General features: G+C 50.1%; 1 protein-coding gene across 7 annotated transcripts in view; it reads left to right on the top strand.

Moving 5' to 3' along the window:
• Positions 1 to 13: 13 nt before the first annotated feature.
• TBC1D16 (TBC1 domain family member 16) overlaps positions 14 to 22,489 on the top strand; it is a 31,350-nt gene continuing 8,874 nt past the window's right edge. For 2 of the 7 annotated variants that reach the window (XM_038165477.2, XM_038165476.2), the window contains exons 1-6: positions 141 to 246; positions 1,339 to 1,482; positions 6,343 to 6,578; positions 7,609 to 8,236; positions 20,903 to 21,100; positions 21,930 to 22,077. In XM_038165477.2, the coding sequence (XP_038021405.2) occupies positions 6,401 to 6,578; positions 7,609 to 8,236; positions 20,903 to 21,100; positions 21,930 to 22,077 (1,152 nt within the window). In that variant the 5' untranslated portion in view covers positions 141 to 246; positions 1,339 to 1,482; positions 6,343 to 6,400. Of the gene's footprint in view, positions 88 to 140; positions 247 to 1,338; positions 1,560 to 6,342; positions 6,579 to 7,608; positions 8,237 to 20,902; positions 21,101 to 21,929; positions 22,078 to 22,489 lie in introns of those variants that run through there. The other 5 variants (XM_072025757.1, XM_038165474.2, XM_038165472.2 and 2 more) reach the window with 4 other exon arrangements.

Raw genomic sequence — 22,489 nt, 5'->3', positions numbered from 1 at the left:
TGTGTGTGCGTGGGGGGGTGTCTCGGGCCGCACCACTGCGGAGAGGCGGGGGGGGGGGGACCGCCTCCGGGCTCGGCCCCGCCGCAGGTAACGGCACCGGGAGGGGGGGGGGGGGGGGGGGGGGGAGGGGTTCGGCCGTTCCCGGAGCTCCTCAGAGGGCGGGGCCGGTACCGGGCGGGGCGGGGCGGGCACACCCCGGCGGGCCGTGGCGGCAGGAGGCGGCCGGTGGGCCCCGCGCAGGACCCGGTGGGTGCGGGACGAGGACCGGGAGGGGAGGGGGCGGGGACCGGGGACCGGGGGGGTCCCCGGTGGGTCCCCGGGGGTAATGGGGACGGGGACGGGGACGGTGTCCCCGCCCCGACACGCGGACACGAGCCGGGTCCGTGCCCTCCAGCCCCGGGCTCGGCTCTACCGGGACCAACCGGGGCTGGGGGCGGCGGGGCCCGGTGCTGGCCCCATTGGGGGGGGGGGGGGCTGGGGCCCCCCGGTGCCCCCCCCGCTCCGCTCCGCACCCCCGCTCTTTGTCTCCCCTCCTGCCCCGCTCCCCCCCCCCCCAACCCCTGGACAACCCCCCCCGAGTCCCGGAGCGCCCCCCCCCGGACCCCCCCGAGCCCCCCCCGGTCCGGGCAGGCCCCGCTCGGGCCCCCCCTCACCGCCCACCCAGCCTGGGGGCTCCCCGGGCAGGGGCCGGGTGCTGCCGATGAGGGCTGTGACCCCCCCACCACCCCCCTATACCCTCCCGCAGGGGTGCCGGGTTATTCATTGGCGTGGTGGGGGGGAGGCGATAAAAAGGAGAAATTTGAGAGAAAAGGGAAAAATCGTGAGGGGCTGCAGCTGAAGTTCGTGGTGGCCGCTGCTCCCAGCCTTTGTGGGATGTGCAGAGTTAGCAGCCTTTGTGGTGTATTGGGGGGGGGGGGGGGGGGAAATCTTTGCAATTACTTTGTCAGGCTGTCTGTCAAACAGGGCTCCGGGGATCCTTTAGCCGCTCTTTGGGCGTTTAGTGCTGCGAGAGTTATCAGGCCGTGGCTACAGGGCATAGTAAATAAAAAGCCATTAAAGCGTGAGCTGCTGCGCTTAAGTAATATGAAGTGATGGTTAATCTCGGGACACGGGGACATATGGCGCAAAGAAGCTCCTCGCACTACAGCGTATGGCGCAGTTTGACTTTTAGCGCTGGAGGAGCGCAAAGCTTTTTGTTTGCTTTTTTTCTGCCTAAGCAGGTGTGGCTGGGAGCAGCCAGCAGGCTCCAATGATCGGATTTCATTTCCCTTTTTATCTCTGAGTCACAACTTGCGGTATTTAGTCTGCTGTCCCTTTTTTTTTTTTTTACCTTCTCAGCTGAGATGCATCTGAGCAAAATCTGCTCCACTGAAGTGACTGGAAGCCGAGTACCGTGAGCGTCAGGATCTCAGCCCGCACTGGTGGCTGCTGTTACTTTTCCCTTTGCTCTGCACTCGGCGTGCCACACGGCTGCACCTGCAGGTCAGAAATGAAAGAGTTTTTGGTGACCTACATAATTCTCCCTGTGAAACGGGATGACTTCAGAGTGGCTCCCTGCGGTAAACGTTTTTTCCTTGATTTGGCTAGGTCATCCTAAATAGCTTTAGCTAATAGCTGGCAGTTTTGAAAGCTTTTTTTTTTTTTCCTAATGTGGAGGTATTCCAATACAAAGGAAAGGTCGCTGCAGCTGCTCTCGTGCATACGTAGAGGAGAGCTGATCAAGTGAGTGCCCAGCCGAGGGGTGTGCAGAAAGCCCTGAAGAGGGCTGGCGAGCTGCTGAGCCCTGACTCCCAGCGCTTCTGCTGCGGGTTGCCAGAAATGCAAGCTTAGCATTTGCTCTTCCCAACGTGAGGAGGAAGCGGCAACTTCTGCGGGTTTTGAGACCTCTGCTGTGCAGTGAATCTGTATCCCTTTAATGTGTGAAATTAAATGCAAGTTACTAAGAGAAAAGAAGGGGGGAGGGGGAAGCGCCTGCTGCGCTTTTCTTTTTTATGGTGTTTCAAGCTCAAATTTGGTGGTGATTTTGACAGCTCTCGTTTCTTCTTTGTGTCCAGACATGCTGTGGGTCTCATGTTTCACTTCAAGAGCCCTGTAGTTTGGCTTATTTTGCTCATAAATTTATCAAACTCTTGCAAAGAAAATTTGCCCTTGGAGCCATGAGGTCTGCTGCCAGACACAGTGTCCGGCCGGCATCGTGACTTTTAGGCTGCAGCCCTCTCTGGAGCACAGCCCCCCTAGGCAAAGGTTTTTGTGAGAGGAGCCTTGTGGCTTTGCTCCAGTGTCCGTGCGCACTGCGCAGCCCGTGAGTAATGCGCTGGAGCCAGTGTCAGCCCGGGCAGGAGCCCTGCGTTGCCCTCCTTTCCCAGAGACAGGAATCCTGTGCAACCGGAGGCAGCAACATTTGGTCCGGCAGCGTCTGCCAAGGTGAGGGTGCAATCTGCCAAGCCAAACAGGATTTTGCTGTTTATGAGAAGGGGAAGGGCATTTCCAAGCAAGGCGAGAAGCCAGCGCTACTTGAGATGCTGCTGGCTGGAACTGGTCAGGCTCTTGCGAAGAGGGCATCGGGGTGACTTCAGGAGCTGGCTGCCCAGCGCGTTTCTGAGATCTTGTGTAGCTGAGAAGTGCTGGCACCGACTGGGAGAGCAGCCAGGGGCTGTGAGAACAGACTTGCTAGCTGTAGCAAGGATTTTAGTGACAACAGTTGATGTGTGGGAGAAGAGAATGTATATGTGCTTAATAAATATTGGCACTGAGCAAGAGCTGATCAGCTAATTCAGTGCTTCAGCTTCTGGAGAACTGGGTTGGCTCTGCCACATTGAAAAGAATCCCTTCAGATCAGGGATAAATTGAAAATTAATATGTAAAACATGTTTTTAACAGCGTGAATTTCATGCTGACTTAGCTGTAGGGCTGAGTCCCTGCCTGCCTCCCAAGCCATACAAGAGGCAGCGACAGCACCTGCTTCTCACAACCCAGGCCCCAAGGACCCTGCATGCAGGCGCTGTCCCGTATGGGAGAGGGCTCAGAATGGAGCAAACCCTGCAGATTGGGTGGGTTTGGTACTTGCTGGTTTGTGGTGCGTGAGCTCAGGGAAAGGAGAGGCAGATTCACAGGCTGCGTTTCAGAGTTGTGGGGTTGCACAAGGAGATTAGGTGACCCTCAGAGGTGCAGTCCATCAGCTCATCCTAGCTAGGACCGACTGCCTGAGTAGTTCCTCATGGCTGTCTGTTTCTGAACCCTGTTTCTGAAACCCCCAGTGATGTAAATAGTTTCTTCAGGTTGCTTTACCCAGGTACACCATTATCTCCCTGCTGTGAGAAAGACCATGGCAAGGAATGTTTCGTTTAGTCACGTTGCCTTACTGCCTCTCCTATCCTCCATAGACAGCTCCTCCCTCCTTTGGCAGTGACAATTCAGGTGTACGAAGATTTTTTAATGCATTTCCCTTTTTCTTTCCTTGTCAATCTCTTCCCATGCCCCAGATTGCTCCTGTCACTCTTCTGAAACTGTCCAGTGACTTGCAGCTGGTCTCCTTTAATGTTGTGACCAAAGCGAGACAGAATTCCCTAGCCTGTGGTGATGGTGGAAGGATTAATTTGAGTCATGCAGATGGAATTCATATATCCCAGGAAGTTTGGCTGTTTGTTTGCAGCATCGTAGTGGACTTCTGTTTGATCTCTGATGGATAGCTCTTCAGCAGGGAAGACAAATGTAACACGTTAAATTTCCATACTGGCAAGGTGCCGTATTCTGGACCTCCTGGCTTTTTTTTTTCCTCTTTCCAACCTGCTTACGTGTGTGTGTACCTGCAGCGCCTTCCACCTGCACATCAGGGCAGCGCTGAAACAACAGGTGTTCTGCAGGATCAAAGGGATATTTACCTTCAAATTCCTCCTGCTTTCCAGGGAGCAGCTTTTGATCTTTACCTGTTGCTTTGTTCTTTCTGTACAAGGTAAAAGCTAATTAAATGTTGCCTCTCTTGGCAGAGAAGCTCTTTACTTCTTCCTGCATTCCTGAGCACCCCTGGAGAGCTGCAGTAGGCCATCATACAAGCTCTTGTTTCGTGCCTGCATCTCCATCTGCTGTCCTTAGCAGGAAAAGCTCACTTGTGTTTTCTGAGTAAGCATTCCCTGGTCAACAGCTGCAGCACCTTGATACCACCTTCCTTCCTTGCTTAGGCAGGTTTTGCCTTTTTAGAGTTCGGATGAAATTGCTGGCATAGCTAAAGGTCTGGATATTTGGGCTGGTTTCAGCTTTGGTGGCAGGGGGGCATAGCTGGGCAGACTGCTGCCTTCAAAACGCGGTAAGAGCTCCTGTGATGACCTCCTCAGGTGCATGGGAGGTGCAGGGCCCCCGGTGCCGTGCAGGTTGCTCCACATCACTGCTTCGGACTCCCTCAGCAGTGTCGAAATGGTGTGTTGTAACATGGTGGTAGGAAGGAGGAATTGCAGCAGAGTTTACTGGTTGTATTCTTGCAGGGTGCAATAAGAGGAAAGGCGACTCGTTCTGTAGCTAATAACTTTCTCCAAGATACAACCTACAGCATGAAACTTTAATGTATTTTTTGATTGTCTGGACAAGACCAAGCACATGGCTCCCTCCGTGTTTGTTTCTTAGGGCTGAGACATGAACATACACGTTGTGTTTGGTGCTGGAAGGAGACAATGGCGTGTAGGACTTACAAAGTAAATCTCTTCTCCTAAACACATGATGAACACAGTACAGGGTTGAGGCTTCTCCATCAAGTTCCAGCAAATACTGAAAAGCAAAAACTGCTCCTGCAGTGGTTCAACCTGATGAATCTAGCAAGTGCCAGATAAACAGGACCTTGTCCTGGCTCTGTCAACTACTCAGCGGTCTCCATTGCTGTCTTCTGTATGCAAAACCCAATCTGAACTGGGACAGTTGTTTTCCTCCCCTGCAGCTTTCACTCTGCGTTTTGGGAAGTGCTGGTTTCCGTTTGCTGTCCTTGCCTCCTCCCTTCCTTGTTTATCCGGAGATATTGTTAAAACCGGGTTTAAAGAAACCAGAGCTATTCAGCGTTAAACAGAGCTTGCCTTTCACCCCTAAATATTTGCTGCGCACATTGCCCCTGATGGAACAAGTCCGAGCCTGTCTGCTTTTCTTTCTCTCTCTGGCTGCCCTCGTGCTCTGCGGACCGTGGCATGCGACTCGTCCAGAGGAACGCGCAGCGCTGATCTCCGCGTGCCGCAGCTGTGTGCAGCGCCTGCTAGGTCACGCCAGCCCGTTCACTAGCGAGCGAGGCCCTGCAAATCCAAAGGAACAAGAGGAGACGTTTCTTCTCCTCGTGTACTTTTGGCAGAACAGAAACAGCAGCGCTGCTGAGGCTGTGCTCCCTGGCTGGGGGTGGGAGCAGGAGGTAGAGCCTGATCTGCTTCGCCTTGTGTTGGGCTACCTGCGGTGCTGCTTTGTGTGAGACCCACCTGCCCTTCCTCCACATCAAGTCGTCTTCCTGATTCATCTGCTAAATAGTTTGTGGCTTGAGGGACCCCTCGGGATTCACTGTAGAGCTCCTCATCTGCCCCGATGAAGAGCATCTCTCATTTGTGTACAAAGCTTACTGAGCTTACTGGGTGGTTAGCTGGGGGTTGTACACTACAGATAGTAAAATTTACTACTAATAGATGAAATATTTGCCTTGAGTTGGCATGCTCAATTACTGAATAACTGGAGTCTGCCTGCTCTGTTGAACATTCAGAGATAAGTGGCAAAAGAGCCCTTTTTAACCCTCAGCACTCAAAAAATAAATAAATAAATAAATAAATAAAAATCCTCCAAACCCCCCCCCCAGCAGGATTATGCTAAAAATCGGTAAGCACCAGATGAACGTGTTTTAATTAACGTTCGCTTGGAGATCGCTGGTTACTGTGCCGTGGATGAAGCAGCAGCCCCACATTTAGTCTTCTTGTGGCTGTGCAGTAGTTACTCTGTGCTGAAGGAATCCTCTAGGGTGTACTCTGATTCTCTTTGACATCCCCAGGACAGTGATACATGGGGCAGCTCTGCACCTCGGAGCTATTCCCTTAATGGGCAATTTTCAGTGACAAGCATTATTTTTCTGTTTCTTCCCCGCAGTAACTATTAAAATGTGTTTTGTGGTGTGCTTTTTTTCTCCTTTGCAGCCAAGAAAAACATCCCAGGATTCTGCACTTTAGCATCTTTAAAATATAGAGGTGATGTTAGACTCGGGATCTCTCTTGCTTGAGTTGTAGAAATGACGCAGCTGTCAATGGGAGACTTCTTCATTCTCAGACAGCAGTAGGCATATGCTGTGCCATCCTTGTATTTGTTCTAACGCTATTCTTTCCTCCTTCTTGACAGATCTTCTGAATTGGGCTCCTGATTAAAGCTGACAGATAATGGAAACATTTCCTTGGCAATGTCTCTGGGGCGACTCCTCCGACGTGCCTCTTCTAAAGCTTCTGACCTCCTGACCCTGAATCCTGGTGGTAGCAGCAGTTCATCTTCCATACTTGACGGGGAGATTATCTACTCCAAGAACAATGTCTGCGTCCACCCACCTGAGCTGCTGCAAGGCATCGGGGAGCACCATCCAGGTGATGGCGAGTTGCAGGCGCTGCCCACTCACCCTTTTTTTTTTTTTTTCTCTCTCCTGGGGAGTTTCTACGTCTTGGGCTCTAAAGAATGAAGAGGTGCTGGTGGGGTTCGGGGCAAGGCAGTCTTACGGGGGCCTGAGGAAAGCCATCCCCACAGGCTGATCCGTCAGCTGTCTTTTTAATAGGAAAATTGATGATGTTCCTCCTTTCTCTTCTGGGCTAGTGTGGATTTACCTGTTTCAATACATCCTTTTGTGTTGCCAGAAGAGGAACAGTTGTCATTTGAGGGCAGTGACTTCTGTTGCTCTTTCAAATATGTGTATGGGTCAGGGAAACCAAGTATCATCTTGTAACTGTCATTGCTGGAGCAGCCTCATCACCCACTGGTAAAGGGAAAATAAAACCTGATTGTGGCTGCATGCACTGGAGTAAATGAAGATGAATACTGTCCCTGTCCCTTTCTTCTCTTCTGTTACTGTGCTCTTTCATGTTCTCATCAAAGAGAGCCGTGGCTACTGGCTTAACTTCACAAAACTAATTATTCTGTGAACATTGACCCACGCTTCCCCTTTTGTGCGTGTGACTCTTTTCTATTGGCTTTCCATGAGAATTGTAGCCCTTTGGCTATATGAAGGTAAATATTCTTGAAAAAGAAATGTTTAGCTGGCACTTGACATTGTTTAACTAACAAACAGTAAAAGCTTTTCATGTGGCAACATATTGCGGAATTTACTCTTGATTAGTAATCCGTCCAGGAAGTTGAAAGAATTGTATGTAATTTCTGCATTCACTCAGGCCAGAGGGAATTTAGACTATTCAAAAGCCATATGTAGACTTGAAGTTATTTGTAAATACTGAATGATGTTGAGAACTCCACAATTCCTTTAGCAAAATCCTCTCCTGGTAGATAAAAGGGGTTGTTTTGCCCCAGTGTGATGGTGGTGAAGTGGTGGAGAGCAAATTTCTGGCTTACGCGGTTTCTTAGGAATAAATGTGCATTCTAACAGATCGCTGCTCTGCTCTCTTGAAGGCTATTTGTGCTTGTACATGGAGAAGGATGAGCTGCTCGGCACCACGCTTATCCTCGCCTGGGTCCCAAACTCCCGCATTCAGAGGCAGGATGAAGAAGCCCTGCGCTACATCACTCCCGAGAGCTCCCCTGTCCGGAAAGCTCCCCGCAAGCGTGGTCGCCACACTCAGGGTTTCAGCATTGTCCAGCAGGCTTCTCCCCCTGAGCAGAAAGGGGCAGTGATCCTGAAAGAAGACATCTTGACTGCATCGCAGCTCGTAAAAGATGGGGCTTACATCAGTTCCCCTTCTTCAGAAGGGGAGAAGCTGTCCCAGTGCTGCCCAGCCGCAGATGGCACCCACAGCTCCCCGCAGCCTGCCCACAGTGACTCAGGAATCCTCTCGACAATCAGTTCTCAGGACGAGCAGAACAGGTCGGAGCTGTCGGTGGAGGGGACGGAGGAAGGTCTGGACTGCAGGCCGGAGCTGGGGGAGGATGAGGGCTCCTTGGAGCTGTCTGCTGATGATGTGAGCAGGGACAGTACTTTTGACTCTGATTCTGATGCCTTCTCTTCCCCGTTCTGCCTCTCTCCCATTAGCGAAGCCCTTGGGAAAAGCAGTAGTTCAGTATTTCTGGATAATGAAAGCAGGTGAGTTCATCCTTTACTCCAGTTTCTGGGTGAATAGTTCGGGTGCTGGTTGCTGAGCCTGGGGATGCTGGAGGAAATGGAGAAGTTTGACACTGGCATTGAGCTGAACGCCGTGTCTGGCTTCAGACTTGCTTTAATTCCTCCTCTACTACAACACCTGTGTAATTTACAGGAAATGGCTTGTTGGCTGGTCCTGCTTCTGCTCGGTGAACCTTCGCCTTGTCCATCGCGCAGGGCTGTGCATGTGTGGGTCTTTCAGATGAGCTGTCTTCAGCCCTGGCAGCAGCATTACTAAATTAGAATGGTCCTTTGTTGATCTAATTGGCTCTGCTGAGGAGATGTGCTAGTTGCTTCTTGTGGAGAGCCACATCAAAGCGTCTGTTTGACTTCCTGCGAGCCTCGGCTATCTGTAAGGCACTGTGGTGACACCGAGTCTGCATGTGGTAGCTTGTTGTGCTGCTGCTCACAACAAGGTCCCACTTAAGACAGAAATATTAATTCTGACACGTTCAACCTGGATATTTTAGGCAACACTGGTAGTTGGTCTCTGGAGTGTGTCACTCGGTTCCATCTTGGAGAGGACACGTGTGTTTATGAAGTACCGTAGGGCTGATCTTAAGGATGGAGCTGAACTTTGAAGCTACACCTGAAATTAGGAAAAACAAGTTCTCCTTTGTGTGTGTCAGCAACATTGTCTGCATGGAAACTTGACACTGGAAGAGGTTTTGCCTCTATTCTACGGGCTAATCGCAAAGCCAGGGGGTGCCAGTCAGAACAAGGCTTGTGAAGGAGGTATTGTAACTGATTTACCTCTTTCTGGGTATTTTAAAACACTTGAGTGCAGTCGATCTCAGAAATCTTACCAGCTTTGCATTCGGTACGTGTCCTAGCAGTATGCTTAAAACGAGCTGCAAGCCCGCAGGGTGTCTGGGGCTGGGTGGGCAGCGGTTTGAGCAGCGTTGTCCTGTCCTGTCCCGTCCCGTCCCACCGCAGCTCTTCCAGGCTGCAGAACAGCATCACAAGCAGCTGCAGCGTGCTCACGAGGGGTGTCTGGTTTCCAAATTGCGTTGAGCATCATCAATTTGAAAGCATCCTTTTTTTTTTTTTTTTTTTTTTTTTAAGAAAAAAAAAATCCTATCCACAGGTTTGTTGTTTTTTTTTAAAAAAAAAAAACAACTGTGGATAGGATTGTTATAAGACTTTGGGAACACTAAACAAATGTTATCAAACATACCTTGAAAAATTTGAGAGAGGTCTTTGAGTGTTTAAATATCTTTTCTATGAACTGTCCTTATTTTCTTCTTCCATTCTTTGTGGACTGGTTGACTCAGGGAAATACATTTTGCAGTTTCACTTCTGTTTGCTCCTAGGTGTGTTTTCTGATTTAAATTTCATTCTAGCTCTGGGCTACTCTTGGGTGGTTGAACCTTTAGTTCCACGTGCCTTTGGAGCACATTGTGTCAGCCTTGGTTTTAAAAAAAGAAAGCTGTAGAATCCATTGCCACCAACACCTTGGTTTGTTTAAGAAACATTTTTTTTCCTTGAAGCACCACTGACACTGAGCATGTTTGACCTGCTTCTCCCACTGTAAGAAAAAAAAAGCTGATTTTTTTTTTTTTAAAGTATTGCAATCTGAACTTTTGTAAGTGATCATCAGTCAGGATAATGTTTTGAATTAACTCAGAGAAGCTCCTATTCCTTTCACTTTTTGGTGATAATATCTGTGTTCTTAGCCATACACTCATTGCCAAGAAGTGTATTGCAAGGCGGTTGTGATACTGACCTATGGTATAAAGGGTAGTTGACTTTTTTTGTAAATAAAACACAATTAAAGTGCTTCTGTGAACGCTTCAGAGTTCCAGCAATAAGCTTCCTAAAGGAGGACCGTTCCTCCCTCCCTCCGTGTGTGGGAGGGAGGCTGTGGCCTCCTCTGCGGCCGGGTCCATCCCACACGTTGGGCAAGGGATCGTTATCCTCGCTGTAGTGGTTAGCAGGAGGGCTACCGAGGGATGTGCTTGGAATCCTTTCCCAGCTGCTGAAGACCAGGAGCTCGAGCTCCTCTCAGGAGATCCCAGCCACGAGGCCACGTGCAGCATCCGGGCCCTTGACCTTGAGGGCGTGCGGCATTGGGAGGCAAGGAGCCCTGCGGTTTTGCCATTTGGCAGCACGGATGCCCTGAGCTGCTGGCAGCTGCAGGGAGGGAAGGAAATGCAGCTCGCTGCATCTCCTGCCTGCAGCCCTTCCCTGCTGCCTTCCCAGCCCGGCTCGGGCGAGCCCTCTGCCGGCTCTGCCCGGCTGCTGCTGGCGGCCGCAGCGCTGCAGTGGCTGCCTTCAAAATGCACCGCTGATGGCCGCGGGAGGCTGCTTTTCCTCTTTTTCACTTATTTATATAAATAATTTTAACCTCCCCTGGCAGCAGTCTGGGAGCCTGTTACAGTGGATGTGGCACTCCTCATTTGCAGCAGATTAATAAAACAGACCTTTCATTGTTTGGGACTTCAGACTTGAAAGGCTTTTGTCCACTGTGTCCATTTTTTTGTGCCAGTTTGTTCTTCCCTATAGAGCCCCGTGCATGATATCTGCGGATCCATGTGCTGCTTACAAACTGTTGGAGTCAGATTTTGTGTAGAATACCCCGCAAAAATCTTGTCAAAAAGCATGCTCTGATTTCCTGCGTTCATCCCAGCTTTTTAGGGGGCAGGGGCTGCTGTTTCAGAAGTCACTACCAGCTTGGAAACAGCTTCCTTGTTTCTTAAGGGTGGTTTTTTTTTTTTTTTTTTTTTTTTTTTCCCTCTGCTGGCAGCTTCCCATCTGAGGCAGAATTGGAGTGCGAACAAAGTTTGTGCTGCTGGCAGCTTGTTTCAGCTCCTCTCCCTCCCTACCCTCCGGTCACCGCCCCCTCCCTCCAAAGAGGAACGAATGTTTCTGGTTATTTCCCTCGGCTTTGGGGAGTTGTTAGGACGAGAACTCTGCTTTTCTCTGTAATTGTTTCAAAAGCTGAGGCAACACATTGCACGGGTGTTTCGGTTCAGCCATCCTTTCTGTGTGGTTAGACATGGTCAGGAATGGAGAAAGGTGATGCTGGGGAAGAATCGGGATGTACGTTTAGGCTTGGATCAGCTGAGATCAAGATCAACATGGTTCAGCTCCGTGCCCAGACCACTGTGTGGCCATGAGTCCATCCGTCCTCCTGAACCTGCCTCATGGAGCATCCTTGGAGCACCCTTGGGGGGTGGCCTGGCGGCAGGAGGGAGCTTGAGGAGGGTGCCGGTGTGTGCAAGGCAGGCATGGCGAGGGAGGAGGGGGGCACAGGCTTGGAAGCGTTTGGGCTGCACAATGAGTCAGTCATGTTAAGTCAACAACTCGCTTTTTAGAACATAAGGAAATAAAAACATATCCATTGTTAATTTTTTTTTTCTCTTTGCTTCCCAGTTTGAAAGGCTGCCAGGGCTCCCAAGCAGCGATCAATTCTTTCCCTCCACTTACCCAGTTCCTAAGGCTAAAAGCGGAGGGATTGTCGCATCACCAGCCTGCACGTTCCTGCTTTTCTGTGTAGATGAGCCTGGCGTTTCTGGACCGTGCACTCTTCTCTCGTGGAGCGGTGGCTTTGCTCTCTTGGCTTTTGTGTCTTTGTCAGTTCCAGCACCATGGTTCCTGTGGGCAGGTAGCTAACGTGGGAAATGGCCGCAATGGTAGCGGCTTTGCACAGGCTGCATTTGTGTAGGAAAGGAGGGGCACTGGAAGTAAAATTGTTTCTTTCTCTTTCATTCTCCCTTATCACTTATTTTTTGCTATGCTGCCCATCAGGAAACGTTTGCCATGATCTGAAGGGCACTAATTGAGGATGACGGGACTCCATACCCAGCATAGGTTTGTTGCTGCCCTGCTAAATTACTCGGCGTCCATTTCCCCATCAGTAAAGTGAAACTAAAAGCCTTTCGTTACATCCTGGTGACCAAATAGCATCTGACACCTATACAGTGTCTTTCAACCAGTACTTCTGAAGTTATTTTAACTGGCCATGACATCAGATCTATAGCAATCGGCTGCTGAAGCACTTAGTGCTCTGTAAGTGATGGTTTTAATTTTTTGTGATCTCTGGTTAACAGGAGCTTTCCCTAGCAGTGGGCTGTAGAGCTGCAAAAGGTATTTCACTGCAGCAGCAAACCACACTTGTTACCTGATTTGTTACCATACCAAAATGCTGAAGAGGACAAATGCTGGCACCGGTGTGCTTCACTGACCAGAGGTTGGGGCATCAGTCTGTGGTCAGGGTCTGGAAGCTGAACGAGCCATGGCTGGAGCTGCACCAGCACAGCCACGGTGATGGAGCGGCCGCCAGCCCATGCTCCGTGGCTGTTGCTGCAAGAAATGAGTAGAAGCAAAGAGCAACGTGGGCAGCGTGGTCATGGGTACCAGTAGGCCTATCCCTGATTCAAGGAGCAAACATCTTTCATAAGAAGGGGATCGTTTTAGTAGCTATTAGCAAAAGTAATGAAACCTCTTCATAACGGAGCTAAACTTGGCACGGTTCTCATGCTCCTAAGCCGACATGAATTTCACATGAACAACTATTATACATGTAGAGAGTTTAGGCAAAGCACACGCCACAAGAAGAAAGCCCTTTGGTGCACTTGATGCAATTTTTGCAGATGTGTTGCACATCCTGTTGTTCAGCCTCTTCCCAGGGAGCTAATCAATAAATTACCTCCTCAGGAGGGAGCGGAGGCGCGGAGCCACAGAGGGTGGCAGCAGCTGCAGGAGCGGGTGGTGACAGAGCGGGCGGTGTTGCATCATGTTGTTTTGGCAGCTCACCTTTGTGCTTTTCAGACCTCTGCAGAATAAACGGGAGGCAGCATTACAGGGGAAATGAGCTGAAATTAGCGTGAGCTGGCAGGAGCTCTGGAGTCATCAAGAGGCTGGGAATTCATCGCTGTCGTAACAGAGGTGATTATGTTCTTAGGACCAGGGGAATTGGTCACTGGCTTCAACACCTCCTGTAGCACCTTGTGTCGTGCTGTCTTACTTCTGATGACTTCAGCCTCGGGGATGAGTACAGGGAATGCCACTCTACCCCTCACTCAGGCCCTGGGTTAGGGTGTTTGATCGGTGATGTAGCGCTGAAGCACCTCATTCCATTCGTACCCAAACCACTGCCCAGCAGCAATATCCCCAAATTCTTTCTCCCTTTATATGTTGGGGGCAGAATCAAGCCCCATGCAAGGGGGAATTTCAGGGCCACCAAGCTGGGATGCGGGAGGAGAGCCTGCCTTGGCTGCTTGCTGTCAGCGCACCGGGTAATCCATTCAAGTCCTTACTGGCTGCAGAGCTGAGGAGGTTGGACAGATCCAAGAGATTGCGGAGGCATACGGCTCTATCTTGCTTTATATAAATATTTGAACAGCAAGAACATTAATTATGGCAGGTTTGGTTTTTTTCTCCTCCGTTGGTTGGCTGCCAGCTTTCTGGGGAAGAAAATAGTGACAGCGAACTGGAGAGCTAGAGTTACAGCTAGAGGGATTGTGCAGCTATTTATTTCGGGTTTTAATTGAGGAACAGGCAGCGACTGGGTTGAAGACGGAGGTTCCCTCAGCTCGCTGCTATGGAGGGGGGACAGCTTGGCCCGGAGCGGCCCCCGAAGGCTGTGGGGGACTGGGGGGCTCCGGCACGGGGCAGGCAGGAGCCGAGACCCCCGTGGCCGAGGGCTGGGGGCCGGGGGGAGCCTCGGGGCTGCCTCCTTGGGCCGGGCTGGGCCTTGTGAGGCCGCCAGGGGGCGGGCGCCGATCGGCCGCGGGGCCGGGGCCTGAGGGCTCGGGGCCGGGGCCTGGCGCGGGGCCTGGCGGCGGCACCGGGCGAGAGGCCGGGGCCGAGCCGAGAGCGGCGGCTGCTGGCTCGGGGAGGCAACGAGCCCCCACAGCCTGTTCCCAGGGTGTCCCCGCGTTGCTGCTGGTACTTATTGATGGCATCGCAACGGCCAGAAACCCTGAGCGAGAGCGGAGATAAATCCTGCTGGCGGGTCTCCATCGCTTTGTGAGGGAAGAATTGCTTTAACCGGATCGGAATAAAGAGCACGGCCCCTCGAAAAGTGCAACAACAGTATATGCAAATAAATCTGCGTGGTCTCTGTCTTCTTGGCTCGGTCCGTGCAATTATAACAGCATTAAGCATTTACAATAACTCCGAAACATGCTTTTAGCCAGCTCGCCTTTTTCCTCTCCCTTTTCTGCTACTTGAAGAAAGCTTTCCCCTTGGGAAATCCTCATTGTCTTGTGGCAGCAGTGAAACTCTCGCTGGGTGGTGTTGGCTGTGCTAATACTGGGTCAGCGGCAGTGCAGAGTCCGGGGAGTTGGTTAACTTTGCCTGTCAGTAGAAAGTTCCCCCTGAAATTCCCATTTCATTGCTTAGAGCCAAGTATAGGAGAACAAAGGTAATCTTCGGGGCTTTCAAGGGACCGAGGTTTTGAAGGCTTGATTGTAATTAGCATAATTAGTGTAGAATTTTATTTTTGCATGGATAGAACTGAAAGAAAAAAGCAAAATAATCACTTGATTTTAAATATAAAATAAACACTGGTAAGAAAGGTCCCCTTTTCTCGTCTGGAATAGGCTGAAAAGCAAACATTCTTTTGGGGGCTTTGCTGAGAAATCACTTTTTCCATCTAAGGAATTTTTTTTAAGTGTTGCGTTTCGATTGATTTATTAATGAGCTAAAGCCTAGGCACGAGGTGCCCCTTCTCTGTATGGATTGTAAAACTCTGCCGTTCAGCTTTCGGAATATTTTCCTTCTGTAACGTGAAGGTAACATTTGCATCATTGAGCAGCGAATGCTCGGCTCTAAATGATTTGTTGTGTTTGGCTTCTCGGGAGCTGTGTGTATTTTATTCATAAGCATTGAACTGCGATTTCTGCCCCTGCCACCTAACTGCAACAAGAAGTCACAGAGAAAAACTTGCTCGGGTTTTACCTAAGCAGCCTACACCTGTCCAGAAGTCTGAGCTGTGAAAAAAAGATTGCTTGTCTTGTAGCTGAACGAACGCATATATCACATTGCAGACTTTGGCTGGATAAAAGAGATTAAAGCACACATTAATTCACTACAACCCTCTGATTTTTTTTTTCCCTTCCCATTTACATTCAAAATAATCAACTCGAGAATTCTCCATTTATTTTGTTTTCCTTTCGGTTTAATTTACAGTGGTTCGGGGCAACCCTTCGGAGGTGAGCTGGGCTGCTTTAATAACGCCCCCTATTGCTGCCTAAAATTGCTCGGCTTCCCTTCAGGCCCCGGGGACGTGGAGGAAGGGGCCGGGAGGCAGCAAAGCGAGGAAAAGGGCACGGGCAGGGTGGGGGCACAAGGGCTGGTGGCCTGGAGACGGGGTGTCATAAGCACGGGTGGCAGGAGCCCTGTAAAACAGCAAATTGTTTTGATCTTGATTTCTCAAGGACAAACCAATTACGCCTATCATAAGGCAAAGCTGCATAATCGGGTTTCCTTGAGTCCCTCGTTGCTTTTCTGTTAAAATGTTTTATTTGTCAGGCTTGTGTTAGTGGAGTCGATGTTAGTCCAGAGCCCCGTCCGTGGTCGTGAACTTGCTGTTCCAGCCCAAGGTCAGAGGACGGATGCTGGGGCTGCTGCTCTGGCACGGTGAGCACCGATTAGGTGGCCGCGTGTCTGCAGCTGGAGCCACCGACCTGCTTCGAGCTCCTTCCCCAAACCGGGGCAGCGATGGATCCCGGCGCATTTGAGACGAAACCGGCTTGTTCTTTGAATATCCCTAATAACATTAACGATGAGTAACTAGCAATAATACTCTGACTTTTAGAAGTGCTGTTGAATGTGCTTGCTGGTGCTGGGCATGAAAGGATACAATTATTTTTCATAACCTTTTATTTTCCCTTTACGGCAAGCTAAGCAAAGCAAGTTTGTCAGAGGCAGAGTGCTCCTAATTTGGTCTCCAGTGACCTCCGGCGCGGTGATTGGCAGTCGGCTGTCAGGAAGGAACTTGTGCCTGTGAGATAGAAATGAGCAGAACAAATGCCGTAGGACAGCTCCAGTTCCCTCGAGGACACGGGCTAAAAAAGGTGAAAGAAGTGCAATTACAGGAGGTTTTCAGCACAGAAAGTTAATTAGCTACTAAATAGCATTTAGTGCAGTTCAACGTGGGGAAATTTATGTTTTGAAAGCAAACAGATCAATGGCAAGCCTGTGGAACAAGCTTTTGGAAAGTCCGTGTTGACATTCATGTACTTTGTACCCTAACGTCCTGTGCAGTTTTTCACAGGTTTCCCTAACAAATAGAGTTGGGTTTGTTTCCTTGGGTTGGCAGATGTGTAGGTACACTTCCACACCAGGATGTTTTGACATTTAATGTCAGGGATTCTGGTCGGGCTTTCATCCGGGCTCAGTACCTTCATGCCTTTTTCCCTGTTCACTGAGGTCAGCATAAATTGATTCTGTTTGGGGTCTCTAAGGCAGAGGAACTTCAAATTCCAAATATTTTCAGTCAGATGGTGAGTTTAACATAGTTCTTAGCCTAGTTACCAGTTCACACTGATCAGAGGTGAGTAGCTGGTGTGACTGCAGGGTTTTGCTGTCGACTTTGGGTTTGCGTGGCCGTGCTGCCCTGTGCGTGTCCTTCCATCCCTTCTCTGCAGCATCACGAGCAGAAATATTTTGACAAAATGTTTCATTCTAAATTACCAATCCGTTTTCTTTCGCTCTTCTTTCATATATTGCTGAAATCAGCATGTTTCACAAATCGTTATACATGCATATTGTCAAGGACACTCTCTTGTTTATCAGAACAATAGATTTGGGTTCCAGCTACTCAGCACAGCCTCTCTGGGTGCAATTGCTACACTAAATTTTTAGGCATTTCAGGATAGCTTTGAACTTTTATTGATGGATTATTTATTTGGAGCTATCTGTCATGGGCGGTTTAGGCAGCTGATGCTGCCATGAGCTGTTTCACCTTGCTGGAAAGAAGAGGAACCTGGAAGGTCAGTGCCTGTGCGGAATAGTGGAGAAACAGAGAAACGCTAACCCCTGGGGAGGAAAAGGGGCATGTAATTCCCATTACACGGACGCTCATACATTATGATGATACTTATTGTCTGTAAACGACGCTTCACAAGCCGGCGTGCAGGAATAGACGGGGCTGTTAAGGGAAAGCTGTTATTACTGAAGGCGTGCTTTAGTACCGTGGTGCTGGAGAGCCAACTGGTGAAGGTTTGGCTCTTGCAAGAGGCTCTGGGAGTCGGCTGGTGGACGCCGACAGCTTAGATAACAGCCACATCCCTGCCGAGATCTTCAGCCCCTTTCCCTCTTATAATTACATTTGTCACATCTTGTCATAAAATGAGTTATTAGATCTTTGTTGCTGAAATAGCCTTCCCGTGTAATGGGTGCAGGTCTCTGCCCTGGTTCTGTAACAGGAATAATAATTGGTTTCGTGTCTCTTTATGCCGTAGGAGCACAGAAATGCTTTGACCGAGCAGTAACTCAGCCCTGCTGCTGCTCGCCGACCCGTGTGGGGCCGGAGCAGGATCCTGCCCCAGCAGGAGGATGGCACCGGTGGCACCCGGGCGTTTTCCTTCTCAGGGGCTTGCTGAAGCTCCTGGAATGTAGCTGAGGTTGATTGCTGCAGCTGATTGTTGAGAAAATACATCACCGCCGGATCTTGCTCACCGGCAAGCACGAGATGTATTTAGTGACAAGAGAGTAATGGGGCTTAAGCAAGGAGGAAGGTGGAACTGGAACCATGCCTATGGCCATGGGGTTCCTGCCTCAGGTTTTGCTAATCCTCCTTGTAATTTTGTTCCCTGTCCCTTCTGTTCCCGTGGGGCCTTGCACTTGTTCTCCCGTGTTGCTGAGCGGTGCTGCCCGCTAGCTGGTGGTCTGCTTTTCCTGGATGCCGTGACCCAAAGCCTCTCTGAACTGTTCCTCCAGCTATTTGCCTTGCCATGCTTCAGCTCCCTTCTTTTGCAGGGCACTGGTGTAAATCCCTCATCTAACAGATATAATAGTCTGGCCTTCATAAATAATAAATTGGAAAATTCTTCCCCTGTGTCTGCATATCTTGTGTGCCTGGATAGAGGACTCCCCAGCAGCCACAGAATTAGCACTGAGCATACTACTTGTTGCTACTTAGGAACAGAATGATCTCAATATTAAAATTCTTTTAAAAATAAGGCCAACAGTTTTGAATACTTTCATTACTTGTTTTCCAATGGTTATATACAGGAAAAAGTGATGCTACACACAGTGTATGAGGTGGCACTCTCTGCATCTCTGCTAAATATGGACGGACGTGTTTGTAGATCTCTCCAAAGGGCATGGTGTGCACAGGTGTCTCTTTCAGATTTTGTACCCTACATCAGTGAAAGCACTGAAGTTTCCCTGAGCTGCACACACGAAGGCACTGTGCTCGTGCTTGTTGGCTTTTTGCTGTCCAGAAGGGGTAAATCCAGGCACACGTGTTGCTTCAGATGGCTTCTCTGTGTGTCAATGCCTGCACGAGCTTGTAACTAGTGACTAAAAGCGAACTGTAAATATTTGTCTGGAAGAAACATTTCCAGAAAGTAGAATGGTGCCAGCACCTTTGTGCTGGGCTCTGCAGCCTCTGAGCTATGGGTAGGTAACGGCGCGCCTGGAGCAGGTTTTGGTTGTGCAGCTGGCAATGCCCTCCCATCTTCAGGAGATGCACGGTTCCCCAGCTCCAAGCAAGGCCACCCAGCTCTATCCCTAAATACCATTTCTATCCCTAAACACCACTTCTTGGCCGTTCGCTCCCCGCTGGCAGCTCGAGGTGATGCTCTCAAACCGTGGGCTCGCTGCCTGCTGCAAGGAGGGAACCGCGCGACAGCGCTCCCGCAGAGTCCTCCAGCTCCTTGTCACACCGACCAGTGCATCTTTGCAAGAGTTTTAGAAAATTGGTTGCCTCTGCTTGGTCTTTAAGCTCGTTTGAGTCATCTCTTCCAGGAAAATCCTGTGTAACCAGCTGTGGCTGTTCCTGAGCGTTGCTTCACAAATACCAGCTGCTTACAGCCAGCCGGCCAGCACGGGTGTCTTGCACTGGGGCTCCTATTGCTTTTGCATTACCATGAGATACAGAGTGGTTTAGGAGTGTTATGGTTTGCAGCTTTATCTGAAAATAACGCTTGATTTTTCACAAAGGCTGGGACAGTTTTCAAGGAAAAGTTCACAAGTTGCAGGTGATGGCGTGTGGCTGTGTGAGACTGGACGTCTCCCAGCATCTTGCCGTCACTCTTCTTTGAGCGAGTTCGTGTCTGTCCCGTGATCTCCACTCACATGGCGATACCGCCCTGTCACTTCTCAGACCTCCACCTCAGCATGGCTTGAATGCCATTTTGCTTTGATGCTTCCTGAAAAAACGGAGTAGCAGAACCTCACGAGCAGGGCCGCTCTTTGAGCTGAAAGTGAGACAGACTTGGTCTCATCTACATAATGCTGCAGACCTCGAGAAGGGGGCTTGGGGATTTATTTCCCATGCGTGTGGGCGCTGAGGTTTCGAGCCAACCGTTTGAACTAGGCTGCTCGCAGGGGCTCGGTTAAAAATTTAACCCACAACTAAGTGGGATGTCCGGGGACCTGGCCATTGGAATGCAATGACCTGAACCATGGGGAGATGCTGCAAAGGGGGCTCGTCCCCGTGGAAGAGGCACTGCAGCCAGGCTTGGAAGGCATACTGATGTGGTGTGCTGCAGATGCATGCTGAGTGTGTGATTTTCAGCGTTCAGTGCCTACATTGTTAGATAAGCGGATTAGAAAACATTGCATAAAGTGGCATTGCAGGGGGCTGTCTTTATACCTGCTACTCGCCTTGTTTTGCAAACCCTGATTTCACAGCGGAACCCATTCAGAGCTTGCGCTGAGATTGTTCACATGTATTGGCCTTTTTAAGAATCAAGGGGTCACAGTTTCAGATTCACTTAATTCTCAAAGCAGTGATATTTTTCTTTTGGGATTGGGGCTGGTGGCGGGCATGTGTTTTTTTTTAATCTAGACTCAGTTTATTCATGAAGGTAGGTATCTGGGGCGCTGTGGGCTCCTGGCGTACTGGAGCATGGATGGATTCCCTTTCCCTGCTTTGTGGTGGGTGAAAGAGCTCATGTGTGATTTCCCACTCCAAAACTCTCCAAAGTCCCAAGTTTTCAAATGGAAACCATTTGTCTGAAGGTCACACTCATGGATCCAGGCTTGTTGGGCCCATTTGCAATGGGGAAGTTCAGGGGAAGCATCTTTAGATCTCACTGGGTTTGGAGAGCGTGTGCCAAACGTGGATGTCCCTGTCCCTCCGTGCCCATGCTGAGCAGCTGAGCTGCCTGCTAAGGGCTTGCTTCAGCTGGGGGCAAGCAGCTGCTCACAGCTTGCCCTCCCAGAAGTGTTTTCTGGGGTGGTTTTCACTCTCCCCAGTTCTGTTCACAACAGACCAAAGCTAGGACCGTTTGCTGGGACAGTAGGGAGTTGATTTAAATAAAAATAATTTAATCGCTCTCGTAGGCTGTCTGTTATTGATTCCTTAGACCTGCGCTGCATTCTAATCTCAGAGCTCTGCCAGAAGATTTGTAGCTTGTAGCACCCGTGGTTGCTGCGTGTAACTGCAGTCTCTGGCTGCGCTTTTCTCCTCCACGCTCTCGTCTGCAGGGACACGTGTGACAACCGCACCACCTGCTCCACCAGCTCCGCGTCCAGCCTCGACACCAGTGCCCAGTCCCAGGAGAACAACGGGCAAACGCAGAGCGCCAGGTGGGATGAGCAGCAGAAGGTCTTTGCCCTCGAGCAGATCTGCGGTGTCTTCAGAGTGGACCTGGGACAGATGAGATCCCTGCGCCTTTTCTTTAGGTAACGTCTTGGTTTTCTCTGCGGTGGCTGCGTGCCCTGGAGCAGTGCGCAGCGGGCTCGGTGCAGGCAGGTGGCTTCTGCAGTGCTCGCTGGAAGGCTTTCCCTAGTGGTCGTCTCCAGGAAAGCGAGTGTCAGCTTCCCCCAGGAGAGCCTCTGGGTTACAGTAATGGGGCCTAAAGGATTTTTTTTTTTCCCGAGCAAGGTGAAGGTGCTGATGCTTCTCTCAGCTGTCTCACCAAAACACGCTTAAAATATCCTGGAGGTGTGGAGAACATCTCTTTGCCTGTGGTACCTTTTATCTTGCTAGCCCCTCACTGGGGTTCCCCTAGAGTCTAACTGCTCTTAGTCTCTTCAATGAGCTTCCAAATTATTACAGCAGTTAAAACATTTTTCAATGTTTCAACGTTTCAAAACATTTTTACTCTCTCTTGTTGCTCTCACTCTCTGCTTCCTTAGAGTGCTGTGCATGACCAAGTCCACGCATCTCTAGGAGCTGACTTTGGGAGCTGGCTTAATGTTGCTGGGACAGATTCCTTGTGTTGGTTTTTTTTTGTTCTCTGGGGAAGACAAAATGTAATTCCTTGATGTGGTGGAAAGGTAGAAGTTGCCAGGCACAAGTGAAGCTCCTTGAGGAAATGAACTTGCAACAGTCCTCTGGTCACTATGGCCACATCCAGAGCTGTAAAATGATTTCTGCCCCATTTGAAGGGAAAACTTCTTTGTGATTGCTTTCCACTCTCTGTCATCTGATGTCTCCCCTTTCTGCTGGGCCTCTCCCTGTCCTGGGAAATGAACGTGGGTTGTTCTCCCTGCTTGTTTTGTCCCACAGCGATGAGGCCTGCACCTGTGGACAACTGGTTGTTGCAAGCCGGGAGAGTCAGTACAAGATCTTCCATTTTCACCATGGTGGCCTGGATAAGCTGTCGGAGGTGTTCCAGCAGTGGAAGTACTGCACAGAGACCCATCTCAAGGACCAGGTACCTGGCCAGGTTCACAAGGCAAAGAGCTTCTTTACCGCAGGTGTTTCACGCTCAGGTTCTCAGCCAGCAGAAGGTGTTGGAGAAACGAAGCTGCGAGTTCGCGTCACCGAGTCGGGCAGAAAGCTACAACGTGCTGGAGGTTGTTAGGAGGCAGCTGCAAGTCAGATGTGAGATCTCTCTTGTACTCACTTCTTCTCCTCCATTCCTGTTCTGCCTGTGGAATATGGGGGAAGATAAGCCAGAAAACTCGCTTAGGTAGTTATTTTGCTAGATACGGCAACCAGACAGGTCAGCGTTGTGCTTTAGGCATGTAAGGTGGTTGGGAATCTGCAGTGGTAGGTCTGAAATTCTGTCAGAGTCTTTCATCCATTTTGTGAAGCATAGCACACTGCATTTGAAAATGTTTTGA

Source organism: Anas platyrhynchos, chromosome 19 (assembly GCF_047663525.1).
Source record: "Anas platyrhynchos isolate ZD024472 breed Pekin duck chromosome 19, IASCAAS_PekinDuck_T2T, whole genome shotgun sequence".
NCBI lineage: Eukaryota > Metazoa > Chordata > Aves > Anseriformes > Anatidae > Anas > Anas platyrhynchos.
The sequence above is the reverse complement of the archived record's forward strand: the minus strand, read 5'-3'. Positions and strand labels throughout refer to the sequence as shown.